The sequence below is a fragment of the Pleurodeles waltl genome, chromosome 10, assembly GCF_031143425.1.
Source record: "Pleurodeles waltl isolate 20211129_DDA chromosome 10, aPleWal1.hap1.20221129, whole genome shotgun sequence".
Classification (NCBI taxonomy): Eukaryota; Metazoa; Chordata; class Amphibia; order Caudata; family Salamandridae; genus Pleurodeles; species Pleurodeles waltl.
The window spans coordinates 608,810,033-608,835,690 of record NC_090449.1 but is presented as its reverse complement, the minus strand read 5'-3'; the positions used below and the strand labels follow the sequence as shown (position 1 = coordinate 608,835,690).

At 43.5% G+C, this 25,658-nt stretch overlaps 1 protein-coding gene across 2 annotated transcripts in view; it reads left to right on the top strand.

Annotated features, from left to right (window-relative positions):
- TTC21A (tetratricopeptide repeat domain 21A) overlaps positions 1-25,658 on the top strand; it is a 391,729-nt gene that overhangs the window by 62,754 nt on the left and 303,317 nt on the right. For both annotated transcript variants that reach the window (XM_069211078.1, XM_069211079.1), the window contains exons 6-7: positions 2,142-2,299; positions 14,515-14,599. In XM_069211078.1, the coding sequence (XP_069067179.1) occupies positions 2,142-2,299; positions 14,515-14,599 (243 nt within the window). The remainder of the gene's footprint in view (positions 1-2,141; positions 2,300-14,514; positions 14,600-25,658) is intronic.

Below are 25,658 nucleotides of genomic sequence, written 5' to 3'. Positions count from 1 at the left end.
TTTTCATTGACTAGGTGTCATGGGGGTTTAGGGTAGGCTGGGTGGTGTGAGAGGTGGTATGTTTGGGGGAAAGTGGAACCAAGGAAGGAAGGCGGTGTCAAAAGGGAAGCGATTAAGCAGCACATATCAGATAATGGTGGGGCTAGGGGTAGAAAAACTGCTGCTAAGATAGGGCAAGATAAACTATAGTGGTGTATTAGGGAGTCTTAGGATGGCAGGTTTGACAGTGATTAGCCTCAGTGTTAACAAGCATAAAAACAGGGTGAAGAGAGAAGCTATTTATGCCTGGTGTCCACAATTTAAGCCCAATGTAATCTTAATGCGGGAGACCAATTGTGCAGCGGGGAAAGAAACCAACATGGGACAATCTTGGGGCTGTTTTTTTGTTTTCTCTGCAGATTCCACCTGAAAGTGGGAGTAGCAATGTTGGTAAAAAAAAAAGCTGCAGGTAACATATCAACCTCACATATTGAGAGGGATATTGGGCAATCCCACTATATCTAAGTAATAGCAGAGGCAACTTGGCTTCCTATTAAGGCCCAGAAAGTGAAAATCCAAAGTATTTATGGATGTTGTGCTGGGAACTTAGCTATTAGTGGGAAGAGGCTTTAATTGGGGTGATTTCAACTTTGTACTAGCCTTCCAGTTGGGCACCTCTAACGCATGTAGGGTGCAAAGGAAGAGATAAACTGAGGGTGGTGGATTTGTGACGGGCAAATAAGGCGGAAGCCAGATCCGACATGTTTCATTCCTTCTAAAAGGTTGAATATGTCTTCTTGAATTGATATGTTTTTAGGACCCTCTTCATTCCCTATTTTTGATATCTTGCATCATGCCAGTGGCTTGATGGACCATCAGAGGTAGTGTTAAGATGCGCCATCCCTATACTATGCAGGGCAAGGAGTTGGGTAATGGACAACACAATCATTTTGGAAGAAGAAGTGATAGACTTGATTACTCTACAGATCATTCGCTTTTTTTTTTTTTTTTACTTCTAATGAGGCATCAGCAGATATATCATCCAATTGGGAGGACTTTTAATGTACTATTAGGGGGACCATTATTTCTATTCAGGCAGAAGAAAAAATAATAGCTTAATAATACTTAAAATGGGGAGTAGTGTGATTTTTAACCCTGATTACTTTAAAGCATAGGGATCATGTTAATAAAATTTGAGAAGTCCTCAATTAGAAGTCAAGCCCAAGATTTCAATTAAGTTTTCTGTTCATAGAACATAGGCACCTGGGGCCAGAGACACAAAACCTTTTTTGTGGTTGCAAACGGGCAGAATCGCAGAACACTTGCAAATGTAAGAACGCATTTTGGTATGTATGCATCCCAATTTGCGAATACATAACATTTCAGTATTTGGTAAGAGCGTAAATCTTCTAAATACCAAAGCTGAATGGGATGTATAATTGTTTGCAACCGAATTCCGGATGCAAAAGATTAAGGGCCTAATTACGACCTTGACGGAGGGGATCACTCCGTCCCAAACGTGACGGATATCCCGTCTGCTTTTTTACAAGTTTGATAGGATAAAATGGAACTTGTAATATGGCGGGCTGTATATCTATCATGTTTGGGACGGAGTAACCCCCTCCACCAAGTTCGTAATCAGGCCCTAACATGCAACCTCTACATCAAAGGAGATGGTAACCCATTCCTTCTTTTTTTGAGAATTTTAAAATAGATATTTTGAAGAGCAGGTAGTGGCGCAGCAGGACACTGCCTGCTGCTAAAAAAATTAAAGTTAATCATTTAATTTTATTTTTTGAAATGCATACCATTTTTCTTTAAGGAAAACAGACTTAATTTAAAGATAAATTAAATTATTGGAAAAACAGACATGGTGGTCTGCTGACCCTAGCAGGCCGCCATCCCTTTGATGAACATTGTTCCTAATGGATCGCAAACTGCGACCTACCTCTTTAATATTCAATGAGTAGGTCGATTTGCAGCTCAGTAGGAAGTGCTATTCAGTGGTTGTAAGGAAATCACAATTACTACTTTTTCGCACCTATGGCACAAAGTATTAACAACACCAACTAAACTTGCTCCCCAGAAAGAGTGAACCTCTGTATTAAGTTGCTAATAGTTTTCTGCAGATAAGATCATCATATTATTATTGTTTTCCACAGGTAATATACTTATTCAAGCAACATATGTTTGCAGCAGCTCTGGATATTATAAACCAAATGATAGTTGGTTTCCCCAGTTTTCTGCCAGCCCTTGTTTTCAAAATGAAACTCTTCTTAGCTCAGCAAAATTGGGATCAAGCACTGGAAACAGCACAAAGGTAGGTCCATATCGGCATGAACAGATTCTACTGTATATTGTTTACCTTTTTCAAATCAATCTTGCAGTTAACACTACTGTGACAAGCGTATGTGTTCTCAAATGCAACTTTAAAAAAATCCCTTGCATTGTGCTTCCCATCAACATGACACTCAGCCTTGTTCTATGGACCTGAAGGTTTGCATTTGACTCACATTGCACTCTCGAACAGCATACCATGCTGCTTTTTGTTGCACTTCAAACAGCCTGATACCCAACTTTGCAAACTCTAGTAGATGCTTCTCAACAACATAACACACAATCATACCTTCAGCTCGCTAGCAAAATGCCATTAAGTCTTGAACTGTACTTTTAATTAACATGACCCCAACTTTGCAAGTGACTCCATGGCAATTTGAGATAAAGTAACGTTTCTTCTCCAGCACTGCTTCGTGTATAGATTCACATTCTTGAGCCAGCGTAGCAATGAGTGTATTACCAATGACACGTTTATAAACATCAAAGTACAACATGCATCTGGATACGACAAAGCAGGATCACCTTATGGAAACAGCTTAGAAAGGGCCTTCTGTCTGAAAGTTGCCTTACAACTTCAATCTCCCAACACAAGATCTTCTGGATCAAAGAATGGTTTATTTATGCAACTGTTATGAAACAGTTTTATGCTGTTACATTTTTGATTCATGACTTTTTTACAAAGAGCCTCGCTGGACCCAAAGCTAGTAATTAGCTGGTGGCTGATTTTCGCCTAGACTTTCTTAAGTAATATCAATAAATATTTTATCACTTGCCTACTTCTGAGTTATTCGGAAAATAACACTATTTTTTTCTAAATAGCAGTCTGGGTTTCTACACCAGTCAGGGTAGGGAAGGCTGTATTAGATATCAGAAAGCAAATGTTGCATTTATAGGAAAATGGCACCTAAAAGGCTTTAATTTGATTAGATTTTCCACGGTATGTAACATTGAGGGAATGGGCTGCTGTTATTCCACCAGAATATCAACTACAAAATATTGTGATATCAACATATTGAAGTCTAAATTTGCAGGACCAAATGTCATGAAGGTATGTATATATTGTGAAGTATAGGTTTATAATACTTAACTTCACTTACGTGTACCTCGATGAAAAGGTACATAACTGTGGAGTTATGGATAGTTTATCTGTACTTAACCACAAATACTAATCTTCATTATATTTTGGTCCTCCACACTCTAATATACCATTGGCTGTTGTGTGGGAGGTTAGACCATGAATCACGTGTGAGAGGCAGGCTTTGGAATTAATCTGATCTTTTTTAACAGATAGGGTACTGCATGGTGAGTTTGCCAAAATTAGAGCTGACCCTTGAAGCAAGGTATGTGGAGTTCCTAAAGGCTCTGCTTTCTCTTTGATATAGTCTTATGCAATCTAACTTGGTTATTTGCTGACAGCACATTGCCTGTGGTTTCAAACGTATGCAGATGATAATCAGATCCTAATAGAACTCAAGGACGAATCCCCAAAAGGTTTGGCTTGTTTATGAGAGATGAGGGTCTGGACGACAACTTTTTGTACCTCAGTTCAGGCAAGGCCAACATTTTTTTCTCAGGTGTCATATTATCTTCATTAGATATTTGACACAATGAGGTACAGTTCCATTACCTACTCTGCTAGGAATGAAGACATTGTTTTTGATTTCTCTCTACGTTTTATATTCAAGTAACGTTGGTGACTAAATCAAGCTGCCCCACCGTTGAATACTTCGTATCCTGTTCACATTGTGTTCTACTAATTCAGAACATATTCTGCACTAGGTTGATGTATTGTTAAATAGTCTATTTAAGTATGCCACAATACAACCAGGAGCAACAACAAAATGTAAAAAATTGAGCAGTCCGAATTATGTTTGGGCTATGAAATTTTCCCATTTAACAAAGCATCTGGAAAATCCTTGAAGGGCTAGGTGTTAACTACTGGGAAGTCTGGTTTGAGTCTCAATGTTTTTTAGAGCCCGAAGATGAGGTTCAGACCCAAAATTGATTCCCTCTGGGTCCCTGAACATGAGTGGTGGTATCCTAGCCCAAGCTTTAATTAGAGGTGGGACAATGCCCAAAGCCCTTACAACTATAGCCTGGTGTCTCTGGATGCAATAATTCTGGGACAGGAGTCATTAGGCTCTGTTTCAATGCATTTGGATTGGTACCTGTTGACAATACTGCAGGGACATGGACAAGCGCTGCAGGTAGTAATATAGACCGACCCTTGTCTGACTTCTGGCCCACAACTTAACGCCAGCCCCCACTAGCTTTCCTGCCGACATGTCCCACCTGCTACGACCAGTTGCAAAATATTAATGGATTTGTCTAAGGAAACAAGGAAAAACTATCAGAAAAGAACCTGGTATTTTTCAGTATTGGATCTTTCATAGATTCACATGCTTGAATCATTCCCCATCCTCAAAGTGGGAGTCCCACTGTATCATAGTAGGTAGTATAAATTAGTATACTAGGCTGCAAATGGAATGTAAAGTTCAGTTTAATAGCCTCCAAATTTTCCAATTGACCAATCAGGTGACAGCGCCCTTTAGAACCCTTGTCACAGTGGGTCCTGTCTCTCAGATCTTCTATTGCATGTTGTGTGCTGGAAATCTCCCTGAGCTCTGCTTAGTTTTCTCTTCAGAACAGCTGTTTTCAAAAGGATTTTCTCAGGTCAGATTTGAATTTCATCTTCTTTCAATCTAGAATCCTCTGACCATATCAGAATACTCAAAAAGGGTCTATTTAAGCCATGTAAGACCAGTGGCACAAAGAGATAACACTCAGAGGACCCTCATAAGTAGTGCATTTAGGGTCTCTATCCAGAACATGTTGTAAGATCTGTCGTATTTCTCCCCAAAAAAATTGAATGCCAGGGAGGGAAGGCAACTCTTATGGTTATAGAAACTTAAATCAAAGGATCAACCACTTGCTGAGGAGGAGACTTCACAAACTGTAAAGTCCCACGAGAGAGACAGATCCCAGGAAGATGAGCCTTCAGAACGACACCAGAAAGCCCTTAAAAAACTTCACCATCTGGAGACTAAAAAAATCTGAGGAAATTTTTCATAGGAAGTTAAAAGATTCTTTAAAGGTCTCTAAAGAGCCGTCAACAACAGCAGTGAAGGAAGCTTCTCTTAAGAAAACATCAAGATCACTTCCTTTATCTAAGGAGCTCGTTTCTGTCAAAATATAAAAAAAATTCCTCAAAATCGACGACAGCGTCATCAACAGCATCCACCACCATGGGGTCGATGTTCACCACTACAGCATCACCAATGATAATCTCTTCATCTCCACTAGCGTAAGCGGCCATAACATCAACGCCACCATCTGCAAAAAAAACCTCCTGTTTCTCCTATGTCATAACACCCATCTAACAGGCCGTGGACAACATCAACGATGAAAAAACCACTGCCGTCAACTGACTCGTCGACGAACAAACTACCAACAATAGTTTTACCATCACCATCAACTACAATCTCATCGACAATAGCTTTGTCGACAACAGCCTCGTCAACAAAGGCACCGTCGATGACAGCACCGTCGACAGCCCCGTTGATGACGCCACCGTTGACGATAGTACCATCAACGACCACACCATCGATGGTGATTTCCTCAATAAAAATTACTGTTACTCCTGACAAAGTAAGGAAACGATCATCAAAGGCAAAACCATCTAAATCACTGTTGACTGAAACACAAAAAACGCCTCTTACAACCTTAAAGCCGACATCAAGCATGTCATTCACTGAAGTATCTTCAGAGGAGGTTTTGCTTCCAGAGCACATGTCACTGAGTAAAATTAGTCCATTACCGCTGGCTCATCTCCTAGATGAAGACTCGGAGGATGAAGTGCCTTTCAGAGTGGATCACAGCCCTTCAGAATTGCATTAAATACCACAATGACGAGGAGGATGATGACCATTTTTATCAGGACAGTTCGTATTTAGGTGAACACACATAAGAGCACTATCAGGTCTTTTCTCCACAAGGTCACCACGAGAAAACAATCCAAATGCCACAAGACCTGATATTCAATCTTCAAACGATGCTCCAACATTATTACATACACTTGAACCTGCTCCACCCGGACCTTCATTGCACCTTCAAACACCCATTAGGTCATCACATAAAACGACACTTATTTGTCCTACCACACTGCCTCTATCAGTGACTCCTTTGTCAATGCTACCATTGGCAAACCCACCAGCAGGTGACCCTGACCCCTCAGAAGGTTATCAAGAAGAAGGTGAAATAAGGGATCAAGTGTAAACAACTGAGTTGGATGATTACATTATACAACCACCATATCCACCTCCTCAACCTCCAGTGGACTCACCACCAGACGATATAGGTGGTTTTCATAATATAATGGAACATGCAGCGAAGAGATTCCAATTACCAATAACCACCAAACAGGCTGCTCCCCCACACACCTATCACTAGTGAAGGATGCCTCCTTGATTCCATTGGGAAGCAATTCTGAAGAATGGCAGGACTCCCATTGCATGCAGCTAATTCCCTGGCAATTCTGGCAAGATTAGACAGGTAAATGTGGTCGGACTTGTCTCAGTTTATAGATCTTCTACCAGACAAATCTAAAGAATAAACAAGAAAGATTCTCCAGGAGGGAGAACGAGCCTCGGCGGAGATAATAGACTGTGCCATCAACATTTCTTCAATGGGATTTCGGCAGTTGGCTGGAGCAGCTGTACTCCGAAGGCAGGCCTAGTTAAAAGCTACATCTTTTAGACCAGAGGTACAGTGTAACATTTTTGACATGCCTTACAATGGCAAATCATTGTTTAGAAAATACATTGACGATGCCCTTCAAGCATTCAAGGCCGATGAAGGTACTGCCAGATCATTGGGAACACTACAAAATAAGAGACGTCCCTTTTGAGGAGCCTGGGGCAGGAGCACTTTCTCCTAACGAATTTCAACCCTATAGGCACTGCTATCAAATATTGTTCCAAGTATGCCCCCACAATACAGACACCTGGCGTCAGCAACTTACAAACATCCAACAAGAGGGAAGCAGCCCACTCTAGGGCAAGACACTACAAACACACAATAACCTTGCACCGGTGCTGGCTACCCACAACCCTCAATCACAACTTCCGGGAGTTTGCATTTCCCAATTTCTACATCAATGGTCCTGTATACTAACGGACAAATAGATTCTAGATGTCATAGTCTGGGGACATCCCCTCAAATTTGTCAACAAGCCACCAAATGTCACACTCATAGGTCCACCCCCTCCAGGTGTAAAACAGTTACTTATGGAGGTTTCTCTTATGATACAAATGGGGTCAATAGAAAGGGTTTTGAAGTCTCAGATAGGAATGGGCTTCTATTTGGGTTTCTTCCTCATCAGGAAAAAATCGGGAGACTGGCGCCCAATCCTGGATCTGAGGAATTTAAACAAGTATTGAAAGAGGCAATAATTTTGCATGATGACTTTACAAGACATCTTACACCTTCTAAACCATGGTGACCACATGATAGCTCTCAACCTCCAGGACACATATTTCCTTATCCCCATTCATTCCAACCATCGAAAGTACTTATGGTTCCTGGTAACCGGTACCCACTTCTAGTTCAAGGTACTTCCCTTTGAGTTAAAGTCAGCTCTGCTAATATTCACCAAATACCTTGCACCGGTGGCAGCCCAGCTAAGACAAAGGGGAGTCCATGTATTCCCATACTTGGACGGCTGGTTAATCAAAGTCCTGATAGCTCAAAAAGCCACAGCACAAATGAAACTATGTCTCAGAGTGTTCAAAACATTAGGTCTCACAACAAATATTTTAAAGTCATCTCTCACTCTGAAGACAAAGCTAACCTTCCTTTGTGCAGTTCTAGACACCAACACGGACAATGCTTCCGCCTCACTTGAAAGACAGAGGAAGATCAAGGAACTGCCCCAAAAACTAGCCAAAAGAAAGTCTGTTTCAGTTTGGATGTACAGGTCGCTCCTGGGAATACTGTCCTCCTGCATTTCTCTAATTCCAAATTGCCGACTTCATGTGTGTCCATTGCAAGAGGAAATAGACAGGCAGTGGACCCAATCACAAGGATCTTTTGGTGATACAATTCAAATCATCCCAGTAATGGTTTCTTCCATGCAATGGTGGGATCAGAAGCAGAATATCTCAAAAGGTCTAATATTTCTACCACCAGTGGCAGACTTTGTTATCACTACAGACGCGTCCCTACTGGGGTGGGGTGCTCATCTCCAAGATCTCTCAATCAGCGGAAAATGGTCTCCCTTCGAAAGGAGGATGCATATCAGTCATTCAGAACTGAAGACCATAGCTCTAACACTCTGCTCATTCCTTCTCAGAATTACAGGCTCATCCGTACTCATCAGAATGGACAACACCACTGGCATGCACTATTTAAAGAAACAGGGAAGAACACTATCGTCCTCCCCGTCACACCAGGCACAGGAAATCTGGAAGTGGACCATACACAAAGAGATAGCACAGAGCAGAACATTTGCCAGAGACTTAAAATATGCTAGCAGACAGATTAAGCAGGTTGACTTCAACTTTCTTCGTGTGGGAGTTAGACCATCAACCTATACAAACCATCTTCAGTCGATGGGGCACTCCACGACTCGACCTATTTGCGACCAGGAACAACTGCAGATGTCAGTATTATGCAAGCTGACATCAACAGAAAGGATCGTGGGGGAATGCTTTTTTGATAGGATGGTCAAAAATATTTGCTTATGCTTTTCCCTCCAATACCTTTAATTCTGTGGATAAAGAGGAAGATGAAGAGAGAACCATGCAGCACCATACCATGACAATTCTGGTACACAGAGCTACTCCTACTTTTGGAACAATCCCACATACAACTGCCGCCCAGTCCAACAGTATAAACAAGGAACAAGGGCCAGATCCTACACCCCAATCTGATGTCTCTGCATTTATTGGCCTGGCTCCTGAATTTCATGAGTTCGAAAACCTAAACATTTCCACTGACTGTAGAGAAATTCTGGCTAAGGCAAGAGCAGACTCCAACCACAAGTCATATAAACTGACGTGGAAACATTTTTGTATTTGGTGTAAACAGCAGTTTACAACCATTTTCTTCAACTCCTGAACAGATTTTACTATATCTGCTACAGATAGCAAAATCTGGGCTCGCACATTCATCCATAAAGGTACTGTGAGAAAGTAGCCTCTTTCTAGCATGGTTACCCTCACTCTTGGCTTGTTTGTGAGTGTGTATCAGTGTGTTTTTACTGTGTCACTGGGATCCTGCTAGCCAGGACCCCAGTGCTCATAGTTTGTGGCCTAATGTGTGTGTTGTCAGTAGTGCTTGACTGTGTCACTGAGGCTCTGCTAACCAGAACTTCAGTGCTTATGCTCTCTCTGCTTTTAAATTTGTCACTGTAGGCTAGTGACTTCATTTACCAATTTCAATTGGCACGCTGGACCCCCCTTATAAGTCCCTAGTATATGGTACCTAGGTACCCAGGGCATTGGGGTTCCAGGGGATCCATATGGGCTGCAGCATTTCTTTTCTCACCCATAGGAAGCTCAGACAAACCCTTGCACAGGCCTGCCATTGCAGCCTGCATGAAATAACGCACACGTTATTTCACAGCCATTTTCACTGCACTTAAGTAACTTATAAGTCAGCTATATGTCTAACCTTCACTTGCTGAAGGTTAGGTGCAAAGTTACTAAGTGTGGGGGCACCCTTGCACTAGCAAAGGTGCCCCCACATAGTTCACGGCCATTTCCCGGGACTTTGTGAGTGCGGGGACACCATTACATGCGTGCACTACATATAGGTCAATACCTATATGTAGCTACACAATGGTAACTCAGTATATGGCCATGTAACATGTCTAAGATCATGGAATTGTCTCCCCATTCCAAATCTGATATTGGGGATCCAATTCCATGCATCTTGGGGCTCCACCATGGACCCCCAGTACTGCCAAACCAGCTCTCTGAGGCTTGCACTGCAGCTACACCTGCTGCCACCTCACAGACAGGGTTCTGCCCTCCTTGGTTCTGGGCAGCCCAGTCCCAGGAAGGCAGAACAAAGCATTTCCTCTGGGAGCAGGGTGTTACACCCTCTCCCTTTGGAATTAAGTGTTACAGGCTGGGGAGGGGTAGCCTCTGGAAATGCTTTGAAGGGCACAGATCGTGCCGTCCTTGCATAAGCCAGTCTACACCGGTTCAGGGACCCCTTGTCCCCTGCTCTGGCGCAAAACTGGACAAAGGAAAGGGGAGTGCCCACTCCCCTGTCCATCACCACCCTAGGGGTGGTGCCAAGAGCTCCGCCAGTGTGTCCCAGCCTTCAGCCATCTTGCTTTGCAAGGTGTGGGGGCACTTTTGAGGTCTCTGAGTGGCCAGTGCCAGCAGGTGACGTCAGAGACTCCTCCTGATAGGTCCCTACCTGTAAGGTAGCCAATCCCCCTTTCACGGCTATTTAAGGTCTCTCCTGTGGGTTCTCTTCAGATTCTGCTTGCAAGTTTCCTTCAGAAATCCTCTGCAACAACTTTATCATCCTCTGACCTCGGAACAACCGCAGCCTGCTTGAGGAACCTCTGTAACATCAACAAAGTATCCACAAGGGATACTTTTCCTCTGCAACTTCAGCTCCAGCCAGCAACTGTAACAGTTTCCAAGGTCTGAGGGCTCCCTGTCTTCATCCTGCACCAGAAGGACCGAAGAAATCTCCTGTGGGGTGACGGAGCCACTCCCCTGCTCCAGCAGACACCTTCTAAGAAGACGACCAGTACCCTTCCTCTCACAGCGATAATCGTGCTCCTAAGGACACAGAGGTTGGACCCCTTCGACATAGACTGTCCTGAGGTCCTGCTGATGCAATTTGGAGGAGATAAGACCTTGCCTTCCCTGAGAGCGACAGAACCCCTGTGTACTGCGTCTTCTTCACCTCCTGAGGCCTCTGTGCACTACTTGCAAAATTCCTTCGTGCACAGCCTGGCCCAGGTCCCCAGCACTCCATCCTGTGATGCTCAACTTGCTGAGTTGTTCTCCGGCGGCGTGGGACCTTCCTTTGTTGTGCTGCATCAACCGCGTTTTGCACCTCCTTTATCCCTGTGTCCTGGGACTCCCGGGGTGCTGGCTGGCATCCTGAGGGCTCTCTAAAGTGCTCAGAGCTCCCTCTTCCTCCTCACACAGAGTTGAGGCCCCCAGGTCCCTCCTGGGTCCATCCAGCACTATTTTGACCCAGCACACAATTTTGTCATAGCCAAGGCTTGTTGGCAACTTCCAACACGAAATAACGTCTGCAACGATCTTCACGTTGTGGGATATCCTTTGCATCATGCAAGAACCCACTGGCATCTTCCTAGGGTGCATTTCTGCAGTCTTCGACTAACCATGGACTCTTCTTTGGCACCCTCTTCTGGGTTGGCAGGGGCTCCTGTCCTTCCTGGAACTTCTTTCGACTTCTGGACTTGGTCCCCTTCTTTTGCAGGTCTTCAGGTCCAGGAATCCATCAGTTGTCATTTGCAGACTTGGTTGGTTACTGCATAATCCCAATCATGAGGTGTAGTGTGTCGTAAGGAAACTTGCAGTACTTTACTCCTGCTTTTCTGGGCTCTGGGGTGGGGTAATTTACTTACCTTTACTGTATTCTTACTCTCCCAGCGATTCTGCACACACTGCACTTGTCTAGGGGGGAAATCGTGATTCGCATTCCACTTTCTTAGTAAATGGTTTGTGTTGCCCCTAGATCTATTTTCTCCCATTGCAATCTATAGCATTTCCTATTGTTTGCATTGCTCTATGACTATTTACTTGTCTAATTTTGGTGTGTAGTGTATATATTGTGTATAATACTTACCTCCAGAAGGAGTATTGTCTCTAGGATATTTTTGGTACTGTGTCACCCAAATAAATACCTTTATTTTTGGTAACACTGAGTATTTTCTTCACTTGTGTATAAGTACTGTGTAACTATAAGTGGTATTGCAGGAGCTTTGCATGTCTCCTAGTTCAGCCTAAGCTGCTCTGCTATAGCTACCTCTATCAGCCTAAGCTGCTAGAACATTACTACATTTCACTAATAAGGGATAACTGGACCTGGTATAGGGTGTAAGTACCCAAGGTACCCACTACAAGCCAGGGCATCCTCCTACAGGTACTTCTAGCAGCAAAATCTCGTTTTAGGAGGACTGACAAATCACCCTGTCTTTGGTCATCAAGGTTCATCGAACAGTTCATAAAAGGGCCTTTCAAGGTTTTCCCTCCTGTGAATAAACCACCTTCTACTTGGCATCTCAACATTGTATTAGGCCAGTTGATGAAAGCCGTATTCGAACCAGCCCACAAGGCAGACTTAACATATCTGACTTGGAAAATGGCTTACCTACTAGCGCTGACATCGGCTGCAAGAGTTGGTGAGATTCAAACATTTACTATAAAAGAGCGTGTTCTCCTTAGGACTAACCCTAAATTCATACCTAAAATGCCTTCGGACTTTCATCTTAATGAACCTTTGTTTTAAATAACTTTTTTCCAAATCCACAAGCAATGGCGGAACAGTCTCTACACACCCTAGATATTAAAAGATGCATTAAATTATATTTACATAGAACACAACAATTTTGCAAAAATAGTCCAGCTATTTGTAACATTTGATATTTTGAGAAAAGGATTTCCAGCCTCCAAAGCCCCAATCGGAAGGTGTATTGCAGATGTCATCCAGTTCTGCCATGTAAAGGCAGGAAAACCCTTGACATACAGAGCGAAGGCCCACTCTACAAGAGCTGTATGTACATCCACGGTGTTCAGCAGATCTGTAGAGCAGCTACAGTGTCCAGCTGACACACTTTCACCCAGCATTACCTAGATGAAGCTGACAGATCGGATGCTACGGTGGGGCATGCTGTTTTACACCATCTATTCAAATAAGGTGAGCCAAATTCCAATATATTTTTTCCCACCATCCACTATTTTTTGGATATCATTGTATGTATATTTGCAAACTGCTGACTATTTGGATTCATGCATGTGAATCTATGAAAGATCCAATACTGGAGAAAACAAAAAGTTACTTACCTGTAGTTCTCTAGTATTGGTATCTTTAATAGATTCACATGGGACCCATCCTCCTCCCCGAAAAAGGCTCCCCTTATTGCTCTTCCTTCTTCTCACCATTGTGCGAGAAAATCTGAGGGACCAGAGCCTCTTTGGTGAGGGTTCTAATGGGTGCTGTCGCCTGATTGGTCAATGGGAAACTTTGGTCCTTTTTTAGAAAGGACATAGATAGGCTATTAAACTGAACTTTACATTCATTTTGCAGCCTATTATACTAAATTATACTGCTTACTGTGATACCGTGGGACTCCTACTTCAAAGACTGGAATGATTCAAGCTAGTGAATCCATGAAAGATACCAATACTGGAGAACTAAAGTTACAGGTAAATAACTTATTTTTTCCTGGGTTCAACTGAGTAGTTCCTATTCCGGGGACAACAGTAGTGATGTTTTTTTGGTTCACACATACCGCCTGGAGTCAGAAATTCCAGACTAGGAGTCTTCCTGCATCAAAATCCATTAACCAGGGTTGTTCATAGTTTGTTAAATGTGGCTGGAGACGACCTTTGGAATGCTTTACCTTTTGATCTATTGCATGTCATTCCGCTCATTGTGTTCAAATACAATTTAGAATTGCATTTGATTGATTTTTTTGGTACGTTTCTACCTTTTGGAGTTCTAATTTATATGTATTATATGATTGTTGTCCTTGGTATATGTGCTTCAAAGTTAAACTTGACCTAGTTTTGTTGAAAGTTTACAAATAAAATAGGATACAAATGAAAAATACAACTGGAGATGTGAATAAGAAGGAAGTGGCATTCAAGTGAGAATCTGTTTATTAAAAGATCTCGAAGGGAAATGCAAGCAAAAAAACTGAATGCGTTAATAACAGGAAGCCACAGGCAGAAAGTCCTTCTCTAGGATCTAAGAGAAGTGAAAGAAGGGGAACTCAAGCAGGCTTTTAATGGGAGACGGGGCTTAGGTACAGTGATGTGAACGTGCTGGTTCTTTCCCCATCACCTCGTTGTACTGATTATAGATATCCAATGTGTGGAAAAAGAGGTCCATATCAACATCTTTACTGACACACTTACCATTGTGTAACACTGTCTTGTAAAATATATGACCTAGTACATCATGTTGTATTTGTTTTAGACTCCAGCTTAAGGATGTTCTTAATATCGACGCCCTCCAACTTCTTACCGTGTTCAGTCTGGCCAGAGAAGGAAACATGACCATGGTAAGTTGTCCTCAACCTTACTCCGGTAGCAGTAAATATTCACACTGTGATAAGAAAATAACTAGTTATCAACATCACAATGTACTATCTGCACAGAACATAAGCTAAAGGAAGAACAAACATACGTTTTAAATAAGCACCGTTTAGCGTTACTTTCATGCATAATAAACACTATTTTAATGCTAAAAAAATGAATAAAGCAGCCAATATTGCCAGTTGGTATATCTCCATTGTTGTAAACAGGAAAAATAGTTCTCGATGATGCAGAAATCTTTCATTTTCATAAACAATATCTAGGTATGTGTGTGATGGATCTTGGGACCTATTAGAAAGTGGAATGATTCAATTTTTAATAATAATTTTGTAAAGGATCTATGCCTTTACGAGGCAACTCGTTATTTTGTTTTTGTAGGCTAACTGTTTTTTGCAAAAAGGCTCTATAAATTACATTTGCGTGAGAGCACAACATTTTTCTAAAACGTTCACAGAAAGAACAATCAAGCAAGAATTGGAGCATTATACATTTCGTTTAACATGAAGAGAAAAAACCGACGTTTGTCCTTCATAGGAAATCCTGAAACTGCCCTACTCCAACATGCTCTTCTCCATCATGCCACAGTCACATGGACAGTATTTCTTCTGTTCCAGAGCAAGGATCTTGGAATGTAGAGCCACATATAAAGACTTAAATTTGACTCAAAATTGCAGATTGAAAAATGATTTTTAGGTTCACTTAATGGCTTCGGGCATCAGTATTTGTTTTTATGAAAATGTTGTGAGCAGACGGGGTTTCCTTCCTTTTCCACTCAGAGAAAAACTCTTCTCACCTTCTTTTCATTTACTGTACAGCAATTCAAGCTAAAAGTTGCGCCGTGGCTTCAAGACATAGGAATAGAGTTAGAGACACTGTTCAAAGTCAGGACCTCCCGGCCGTCGAGCGAGTTGCAACAAGGCACTGTTCTCATCAGAGTCTAATTATCGTGCAACCTCTGTACTGTGGCAGACACTGTCAAATCACTCTTGTGCCTAAAAAACAAACGAGAACACAATTCCTGATACCACAAGGCAACAGTTGTCATTCAGAAGACCTCCACAGGCATCATAATTCATGGGAGGAAGAGGAGCAGTCCTTAGTTGAAATACGTTCAAAGTCTCTGCATGTTGATGTTGCGCCATCTCCATTTGTGATATTGTCACCGGACGTTCTGCTGCAGAGGCATTGTGGCTTTCCATGTTGCTCATGCCACGCAAGGTCCAGATGACGAAGATTTTGCGGCTCACCAGTCTTTCAGCATAGACTCCTCAAAGTGAGGGTATGGCCAGACATGGACATTTTGACAGTTCTAGGGACCGAGTCTTCATGGAACTGTTATTCTACATAAACATGTTGGAACTCAAAGCAGTCCACCTGTCTCTGAAGTCTTTGGTAAATCACTCTAATGTTGATGTTTCAAGGCCGTATATCAGTTCCATATGTTTCAGTAGCTAAAACTCTGGATCTTGTTCCTCCTTATTTGTATAACAACAGGTGGAGTTCACAGATAAGTAAAGTTGCTGTTGCGGAAGATGAGGTTTTAGAAGAATGTTATATGCCTCCTGGAGCTCATACCATTGTTGAACCACCACACTATCCCCATACATTTCTTGATTTTATGTCGTGGGTTTCTCAATCACCATTCTCTTTGAAGTATTATCCTCTTCAATTTGATAATAGAATGTATAGATATAAAATTGTTACGACACAAAAACCCACATATCCCTAGGCCACGAGTTACTTGAAAGAACTTTAACTATAACTGCTGAATTTCAATAGTTTTGTACGAGTAACTTCAGAACCTAACTATAACATCCCTGTAACCTTTCATTTTTCAGTGACTATATATATACATATATATATATATATATATATATATATATATATTCCCATATGCTTCTGGATTTTGTGGGATGGATTTCTCAATCACCATTCGCTTGGAAGTGTTATCGTCTTCAGTTTGATAATTCACTTTGAGTCGTATCTTGGTTAAAGCTGGCATTGTTCCTTTCTTCCTCCTCAGGGTATATTTACCTTCTGGTAGTCTCTTAGCTGTTCAGTGAGACCTGTTTTATCTTTTACTTTATCACATTATGCTAACCATCTTTAGAACATTTTGGTTTGCTTTTTCCTTAAGGAAATGTATTGACTCTGGTTCTTCCTTAGTTCTCTCTTAATGATTCCTAGTTCCATAAGTGATTCTCTGATGACACTGTATGCTGCACCTGACAAATATTCAATGTGTCTTGTGGGGGTAAGGTATACACTGTTTCATCTTTCCATCCCCTTGGCATTTTCTTCTGGTTCTGCTTTCTCTATTGGCCAGCTTGGAGTACTATGGCTTTAAATGTCCCTTTCCTTTAGGTAACTACTGCCAGGTTTTATGCAAAGCAGCTAACTCCCTGTCAACTGTATTTTTGCTGTCTGAGTAAAGACATATTTTAATCTTTTTGCCCTCCTTTGGGCACCTAGATGTAGAGGAGGTGAGGAAATATATACTCATACACTCAAGATTTTAGGTGGTGTTCCTTTTGACTCAGTTTTCCTCAATAGAAGACACGTTCTCCCTGGAGACTGGGATTCACTTTGGGTGTTTTTAAAGGGCTCATTACAATGTCATTTGGCTTAACTTGTGTCATCTATAGTGGCTCTATTTAATAGAAGTAACTTCCAATTATCTTCCTTTTGTTTTTCCTAGTGGTGAACCACTTTGTTGAGCAGGATACTGGAGGGAGGATTTCACTGTCTTTGCTTCATTGTCCTGGATAGCCTTATTTACTTCCCCTTTAGCAGACCCACGTCCTAGTTGGCACTCATTTTCATTGTTGTCTTTAAATTCACTCCTTTCCCTTTATACTGGGCTGCTGCAGGGACTTTGGAATGTGAGCATTAAGACTGACACTAAAGGGCACACTCAAGGTAAGAGATTACTCATTCAGTCTGGGAGGTGTTAAGGTGTGGTCTTCAACTGTTATAGGATATAGAGAAGTTATTTGCATGTTGTATGCTGAGGAATAAAGACGTTAGATAGGAGGTCCATATGTGGTGTGTTCTTGTGCATGCTGCTGGGCTGGGGAGGACTCGACAACTGGCGACGGGTAGGGGATAGATGCCCCAAAGAAACAGAATTGCTCCCCTGAGAGTTTGAAAGAAATAGCAAACTGTTTATGTGTGCCACGTGCACCCCAAGCGGTGCAAAGAAACCTGCAATTGGCGTTTGTGGAATGCAAGCTCCACTCTTGCCCATATGAGGCCTCATGGAGAAGTTGAAGGCCTAGCAGAGAAGCACCATTGGAAAAGACATTGTGGCCAGGCTCAGAAAAAAAGAAGGTGCTGCACCTCAACACTGAGCCATCAGTCATACAAAGAAAACGCTGAAGGCAGTGATAACCAGGTACAAATAGTGAACTTTACTCACCAGCCTTACCACCTCAAAATCTGGCGAGGTGACTCAAAAACAAACACAGAGGTTGTGCTCGCAAGGTTTTTGATCGCAGTAGAAATAGCTGAAGCCACCTTCGGATTGAACTTTTTCAGTCGTCTGCTACAGAGATATGGAGTAAGGTGCTGCCACATTTTCGAGCGCTCTGCCGCCATATTTTCGAGCCCTCTGCCGCCATGCGATACTGCCAAAAAGAAAAATATTGGCACCAGATAGACCACTTGGATCAAAGCCTTTGATTATTTCATAGATGCCTTGGAAGAAGTAAATGATGAGAAAATCATTAAATACCTACTAAATCTTGCTGGTGATGGAGTGAAAGAAGTAATATAGAAGATCTCACAAACTGAGACAATCTCATACAGTCAAACCAAAGATGCTTTATGAGCCAAGTTCAATCTGATGGGGAATGTCGATTATAAAACCTACATTTTTTATCAAGCAAGACAACAGGTTGGTGAGATGATGGTTGAGTTTGTTGAGAGACTGGATATGTTCATCAAACATTGTAAATTTTGTAATTTTTCTTTTTTTATAAACAAATTTTATTGGATTTTGCAGGAAAAGTACAATTCGACACATGAGCAGCATGACGATGAAAAGGACACAACATTTGAGCACTTCATAAACAAGCAAATAACTCATAGCCATAACATGACAGTAGCAATGTCCCCGTCTTCAAACAGGTCCTTAGGCTAGCTGGCCAAGCCATTTTCCCCAGACTCGACCATGTTTGCAGGGACAACTTTGAGCTTAGTAGATCATCCTCTCCTGTTGTGAGCACCAATCCACCCCATTGCCACTGGGAAAAAGTAGGCAGAGTGGGATTTTTCCAGTGAGTGGCAATATCCCATTTGGCAATCATAGGAGCCGTGCCTGCCCAGGAATATTCTGTAGGAAAGTACCCTCTTTTTGGCATGGTTACCCCACTTTTAGCCTGCTGTCTGTATGTTTTGACTGTTTTGACTGGGACCCTACTAACCAGGACCCCAGTGATTGTGCTCTCTCCCTATAAATTTGGTTGCCTAGGACTTTGCACATCCCACAATTGGCATACTGGTGCCCCATATAAGTCCCTAATATATGGTACTTAGGTACCCAGGACATTGGGGCACCAGGTGTTTCCCCTTGGCTGCAGCATGTATTGTGCCACCCATGGTAGCAAATGGTAACTCTGAACCTGGGCATGCTTGGTATCAGGCATGTCGGAATCATACTCCAATACTGTTGCCAGTATTGTTTGTATGATTCCATGCACTCTGGGAGCTCCTTAGAGGACCCCCAGTATTACTCCTACTTCTGGGGATTTTCTGAGCAGCCTCCACTGCTGCTACCCCTCAGACAGGTTTTTGCCCTCCTACTGCTTGACCAGCTCAGGCAGAGGAAGTCAGAACAAAGGATTTCCTGTGGTAGAGGGAGGTAACACCCTCTCCCTTGGAAATAGGTGTTACATGGCTTGGGAGGGGTAGCCTACCCAAGCCACTGGTATGCTTTGAAGGGCACATTTGGTGCCTTCCTTGCATAAACTGGTTTGCAAAAGCCCAGGTTCCCCTGGTCCCTGCTCTGGCACAAAACTGGACAAAGGAAAAGGGAGTGACCACTCCCCTGTCTGTCACCACCCTAGGAGTGATGTCCACAGCTCTTCCAGATGGCCACTTGATTCTGCCATCTTGAGTCCAAGGTGGGCAGAGGCCGCTGGGAGCATCTGAGTGGCCAGGACAGGTAGGCGATGTCACATCCCCCTCCTGATAGCTGCTCACCTTTCTAGGGGACCAATCACCCTTCCTGGACTATTTAGGGTCTTGCCCTTGGGTGGGTACTCAGATTAGAGGAGCAAGATTTCATCAGAACTTCTCTGCATCGTTTACTTCATCTTCTGGCCACTGTGATTGTAACTGGACCCTCCAGGAACTGACAGTCTGCAACTTCAGCGATGACTCCGCTCTGAACATTGTTTCTCCAGCTCCTTCCAGCAACTGCAACATTTCCCTGGCTGTGCATCCTTTGAGGGCAGCAAGTCTTCTGCCAGCACAAGAAGTAAGAAGGAATCTTCCTTGGAGTGAAGGAGTCACTCCCCTGCATCTGCATGCACCAACTGCAACATTTACTTGCTGTGTGGATCTTCTCTCCTCCAGAGTTCTGTGGATCTTGCATCACAGGTGGTGGTTTGGAGTGGTCCCCTTGGTCCTCTCTACCAGCTGTCCAACTTGGGTGATGGTAAGCCCTTGCCACTCCTTGCAGGACAGACCCCTGTATACCACGACTCTTGCAGCTACCAAGGCTTGTATGTTCCTCCTCCAAGGGATCTTCAGGCTCCATGTAGCCAAAGCCGCAGCACCCGCACTCCCTCCTGCAAAGCTCAGTCTCCTGTTTGCTGTTCCAGCCAGGTGGGACTCCTCTTCAAGTGTGCTGAGTTGGCCTCACTGAGACTCCTGTGCCTGCTGCCTGTGATTTGCCTGTGAGGCTGCCTCCTCTTCTGGTGACTCTCCCAGCTGCTGATTGGACTACCTTCCTTTGGTCGTGTCCCCTGGACCTTGCTGGTCCTCTTCAGCCTTGCAAACCTTCTTTTCCATTTCTCGCATTTTCCAAGGCTTATTGATGGTTTTCCAACACCACTAACCAACTGCATCTCGACAGTCGAGGTGAGACACATCACTTGCATCACTTCTGAGACTCCTCTCCAGCTCCTGTGCTGAACTACTGACCTTCTTTGTCCACCGTCGACCTGGTCCTGCATTCTCAGAAGGGTGGATAGTGGTTTCTGCCACCACTGGGCACTCCAATTTGAACTGGACTTGCCCCCCTTCCTTTGCAGGTCCTCTTCTGTCAGGATCCACCTTTGTGTTCTTCCAGTCTTGGTTGGGTCTTGCACAATCCTTTTCCAAAGTCCTCCCAATGATTTTGGGGAAAACCAGGTACTTACCTCTGCTCTCCTGGTCACCGAGGTCACTATGGTACTCACCTCTTGGGGTTCCTAGTTGCTCCAGCTCCCTTCTACCGATTCCACTTCCTTGTGTGAGCGACTGCCTTTCACATTCCATTTTCTTAGTATATGGTTTGGCCCTCATCTAGGGCCCTCACTATTTGCTATTGCTCTGACCAATGCTTATTGCTTCCTATGCTATTTACTGATTGCTAATGTGTATATAATAGTGTATTTACTTACCTCAGTTGGGGGATTGCCTAGTCAGTATTCTAGTATTTGTGTTAGTATAATAAAGTGCCTTTATTTTTTTTAACACTGTGTGGTTCTTTCATGTGTGTAAGTGCTGTGTGACTGTAGTGGTATTGCATAACCTTTGCATGTCTCCTAGATAAGTCTTGGCTGCTCATCCACAGCTACTTCTAGAGAGCCCTGGCTTCGTAGACATTGCCTGCACCTCACCAATAGGGGATACCTGGACATAGTATAAGGTGATAACACCATAAGTGCTCACCACACACCAGGCCAGCTTCCCCTCTACCTCTCGAGCCATTGAGGACTCCAAGTACCAGCACCAGTGGGTTAAGGGAGATCTCCCACCCCAGCACTTCCATAAGATCCCCCACCACTGTGGCCCAGAATTCTTTGATGCTAGAGCAGAGCCAGACCACATGACAAAAGTCAATGGGGGAGTCACCACATCGGAGACATGCTGGTTCAGAGAGGAGGCCCACCCAATATAGTCTAGCTGGGGAAAGGTAAGCACCATTTAAGTAATGTGTTTGAATCAGGTGCAATTTTAAAGAAATATTGATGGTCCTGGTGCCATTAGGGCATCCCTCCAGTCCTTGCTTCAAGGGGGGCTATCCATTTCTCCCATTGAGCGGTAAGATGGCCTCATTTGCCCGGGGCATTAATGATCATTGTAAAATACATCTTAGAGACTCCACCTTTGCCCAGAGCCCCCATGAGGAGTTTAGCTTCAAGCGATCTGAATTAGGGAAGGGGGCCAGACTCTTGGACATGGAACTGAAGAGCATGCCTCGGTTGTAGATATCTGTAAAATTATGTATTCAAAAGGCAGAAGTTGTCTGAAGCTCCTGAATGGACCACATGTTTGTCCCTGACCAAACGACTAATTGGGAAATACCAATAAGGTTCCACCTCCCAAAGCCCTGCAAGGACTCAGCCTCCTGTAGCCAAGTACTGTGCCAGAGGAGCGTTTATTGCCTGAGTGTTAGATTTCACTGACTGTGCTGTAAAGCCACTCTCCAAACCAGAAAAACCGTCATAGTCGCAGGTGGTGCTTTCCCAGAGATCAGAGAACCGTAAAGCATGGCTAGTACTTGAGGGAACCCCAGCAAGGACAATTGTCGCTGATAGGCTGGGTCCTACCTGCCCCCGTTAAACCAGTAATGGATCACTAAGAAGTGTGACACCAAATAATAGAGATAGAAATTGACCGTAACTAACCCACTGTCAAATGCAGTGCGCTGACAGTGAGCAAGGGCAAGGCGAGGGCGAGATCCGTGCCACAAAAAAAAGGTTGCACTCCTATCCATGGCCATAAACCAGGGTCGTGGGACAAGGAGTGGCAGCTTTTGAAAGATGTACATAAACCTTGAGAGGATCATCATCTAGTATAGTCCTATACGACCCATAACATTCAAGGGGAGTGTCTGCCATTTGGTGATGTCAAGGCAGAGGCTCAAGATTGCGGGACCAGGTAAATTTGGGATGCAAGGCCACCCAAGTACCCAGGTATTTAAAACTAAGAAGATGGATGAAAATGGTATCTTGCCAGTCAAAACAGTCACAAGTGTGGGCAAGGGGCACCAACATCAATTTGGAGGGATTCAACTGGAGTCCCAAGACCTATCCGAAGTATTGAAGGTTGCAGAGACAACGTGGACCACTTGTTGCGGGATCTCCCTGGTGTAAAAGGCCATTGTCTGCATATAAAGCTATGCGGTCCTCATGACCCTCGCTCCATCTCCATTCATGCAGCTGAGTATCGCTACTGATAAGGCATGCCTGTGGCTCATTTGCTAGCACAAAAAGCAAGGGAGACAGGGGGCAACCGTACCTGGTCCACCGGCTGATGGTAAATGCCTTGAAGAGAATCCCATTTATTTGGACCTGTGCTGCTGGGTTGGGGCAGAGAGCTTGGACCATTCTCTGAAAGAGGGGCCCGAACCCGGCATGCAACAGCACAGACCAGAGATAACCCAAGTCCACTGTTTCAAATGCCTTTGCAAAGTTGATGAAAAGCAAGTCAGGAGGCAGGAGAGAATGGTGGGCCAGCACCACACAAAGTTACTGAATACAGTGCCTTGTGATACAAGCCGGCATGAAGCTGCATTGATCAGGGTGGATCAATGTGGGAAGTACGTGTTTGAGACAGGTAGCAAGCATTGTTGCAACAATGTTAACATCCCCCTTGAAGAGGGATATGGGGCGGTAGTCAGCACAAACCGTTGCTGGAGGTTGCATTTTTGGGAGCATTATAATTGTTGCGATGTCCATTTCCGGAGGGAAAGACACCCTTCTGCTCCACCTCTGTAATGATATTTGTGTTTTGACCACTGACTCCATGTTGCACTTAGTTTAGCTTCTCCACCATCATATCGGTCACCAGCTACAGACTCCATTTTGTATTGAGCTTAGCCTTAGCTTCACCGCCATGTTGAAAGCTGCAAGTATTTTTCCATGCCCATGTTATGCAATGTGATTTTTGCTCATGTTTTTATTCTTCGTGTCTGCTTGTTCTTTCTCATCAAGAGCTAAGGCATAACATGGGGGAGTTAGGCTGATAAGAATGTGCTAGGATGATCTTTATGGTACGGCAGGGAACGGTTTGGTTTTGAGAGAGGGCACCTTGGGATCTTGGCCAGTACCAACGTGTTCCTTTCAAAAACTGACCTGAAGTTGCCAGCATTTTTTAACAACAACTTGCGGGAGGGGTTTTCTAGTCATCTCCTCTCTGGCTTGTTTAAGGGATATAAGAGACCATAGATTGATGGTGAAGAGATTCAGAGACCTCGGGCAGGGTTGGCCGATGCCTGTCATCTTTCCCGTGAGGGTCGATCTCTCTTTCTCTTTACAGTTGATCTGGGATCTGCGACTTGAAGCAGCTGGGAGAAAGACGAAGGAGCAACTGTGCCCCATGGTGATTCATTTTTACTAATTTTTTTTTTTTCAGTGTATCCACATATATACAGGTATCTGTATCTTTGCATATATATTTGCTGTTTATAGATTTGAGAACCTTTGTACAGGTTTTAAATTCATTGTTGTGCACATTTTAAACGTGCACTTTCATTTGTACTGCAATTCCTTTACAAGCCTTGCAGAGTGATTTAATAAATGTATTCTCTAGACTAAGAGGTGCATTCCAAACATTCTTTTCAGTGTGTGTATTTCAGCTCCGTCAGCACAGAAGCAAAACAACCTCCTTGTAAAGGGCCAGGAGATGGGGAATCAGGTGTTCCTGGAATGTTGTATAATACTCTGGCGGAAAACTGTCTGTGATGGGGATATTCCCGGGGGCCATTGGGGAAAGTGCTGCACCTGTCTCCTCGGCTGTGAATGGTTGTCCAATGTGCAGACCTCAGCTGGAGAAAGTCAGGGGAGGGGTATCTCATTGAGGAATCGAGAGGAAGAGTACATGTCCATCCCAAGGACTGCTGTATATAGATTATGATAATATCAAGCAAATACCTCTGCTATGTCAGGGAGGGTGTGGATAAAGTTAACCTGTTCATCAATAATTTCGGGCACAATTATGGTCTCTTGGTGATAGGAGGTCAGCCAATATAACAGCTTCATATTCTTGTCCCCCATCTGTAGACTCTGGCAGTTGTGGCATGCCATAGATGCTTGGCGGCTTCGAGGGACTGAAATTTAGTGAATTTAATGATGAGGAAGCCATGCACCTCAGAGTAATTGATAGTTGTTTGTGTGTCTCATTCCAAAGACACATGTTGCGTGAGACACTCAGCTTAGACAAAGTACTGATGACTGCCAGAGGTGAGGAACGAGCAAATCAGCAAGCCGCCCACATGGACGCAGGAGCAGCAAGAGGCGAATTGGTATTGCTAATGAAGAGTGGACCCAAGCACCGAACAGATGCCCGTAAGTTGATGTCTCCAAAGAAAGACCTTGTTTCCGATGTGGATTTTGATTTCCACAGTTGCAAAGCAAAGGAGAAACCAAATGCCTCATGTTGAGATGGGAAAATGGGTGCCAGAAAGTTCCAGAAGCATTCTTGCCACACCCACAAACACAAAAAGCATCCTTAACTGCAACAGGTGGAAACCAAATGAAGTCGACTATCAACACAGTCACCCTGCACAGTTTTGAAGTCACCATTAAGCGTCAATGAAGAGGATGAATGTGCAATGATCTTAAATAAAAAGGAGTGGCATACACATATAAGCCTTGGCGCTTGTGAAGAAGAAAAACATATACAAAACACAAGTGAGTTAACAAAACAAAAGAACTCATGGACATTACAGCAAGATCAAACTCAAGGGCAGTGGTTGGCCCATAACCTTTGTAATTGATAGCGGTGCATCGATCAACATCATGCCAATCGAACAATTTCTCAGTTTAACACCTGTACTGCGTCAAATACGACGATCCATACATGGGTTATTTC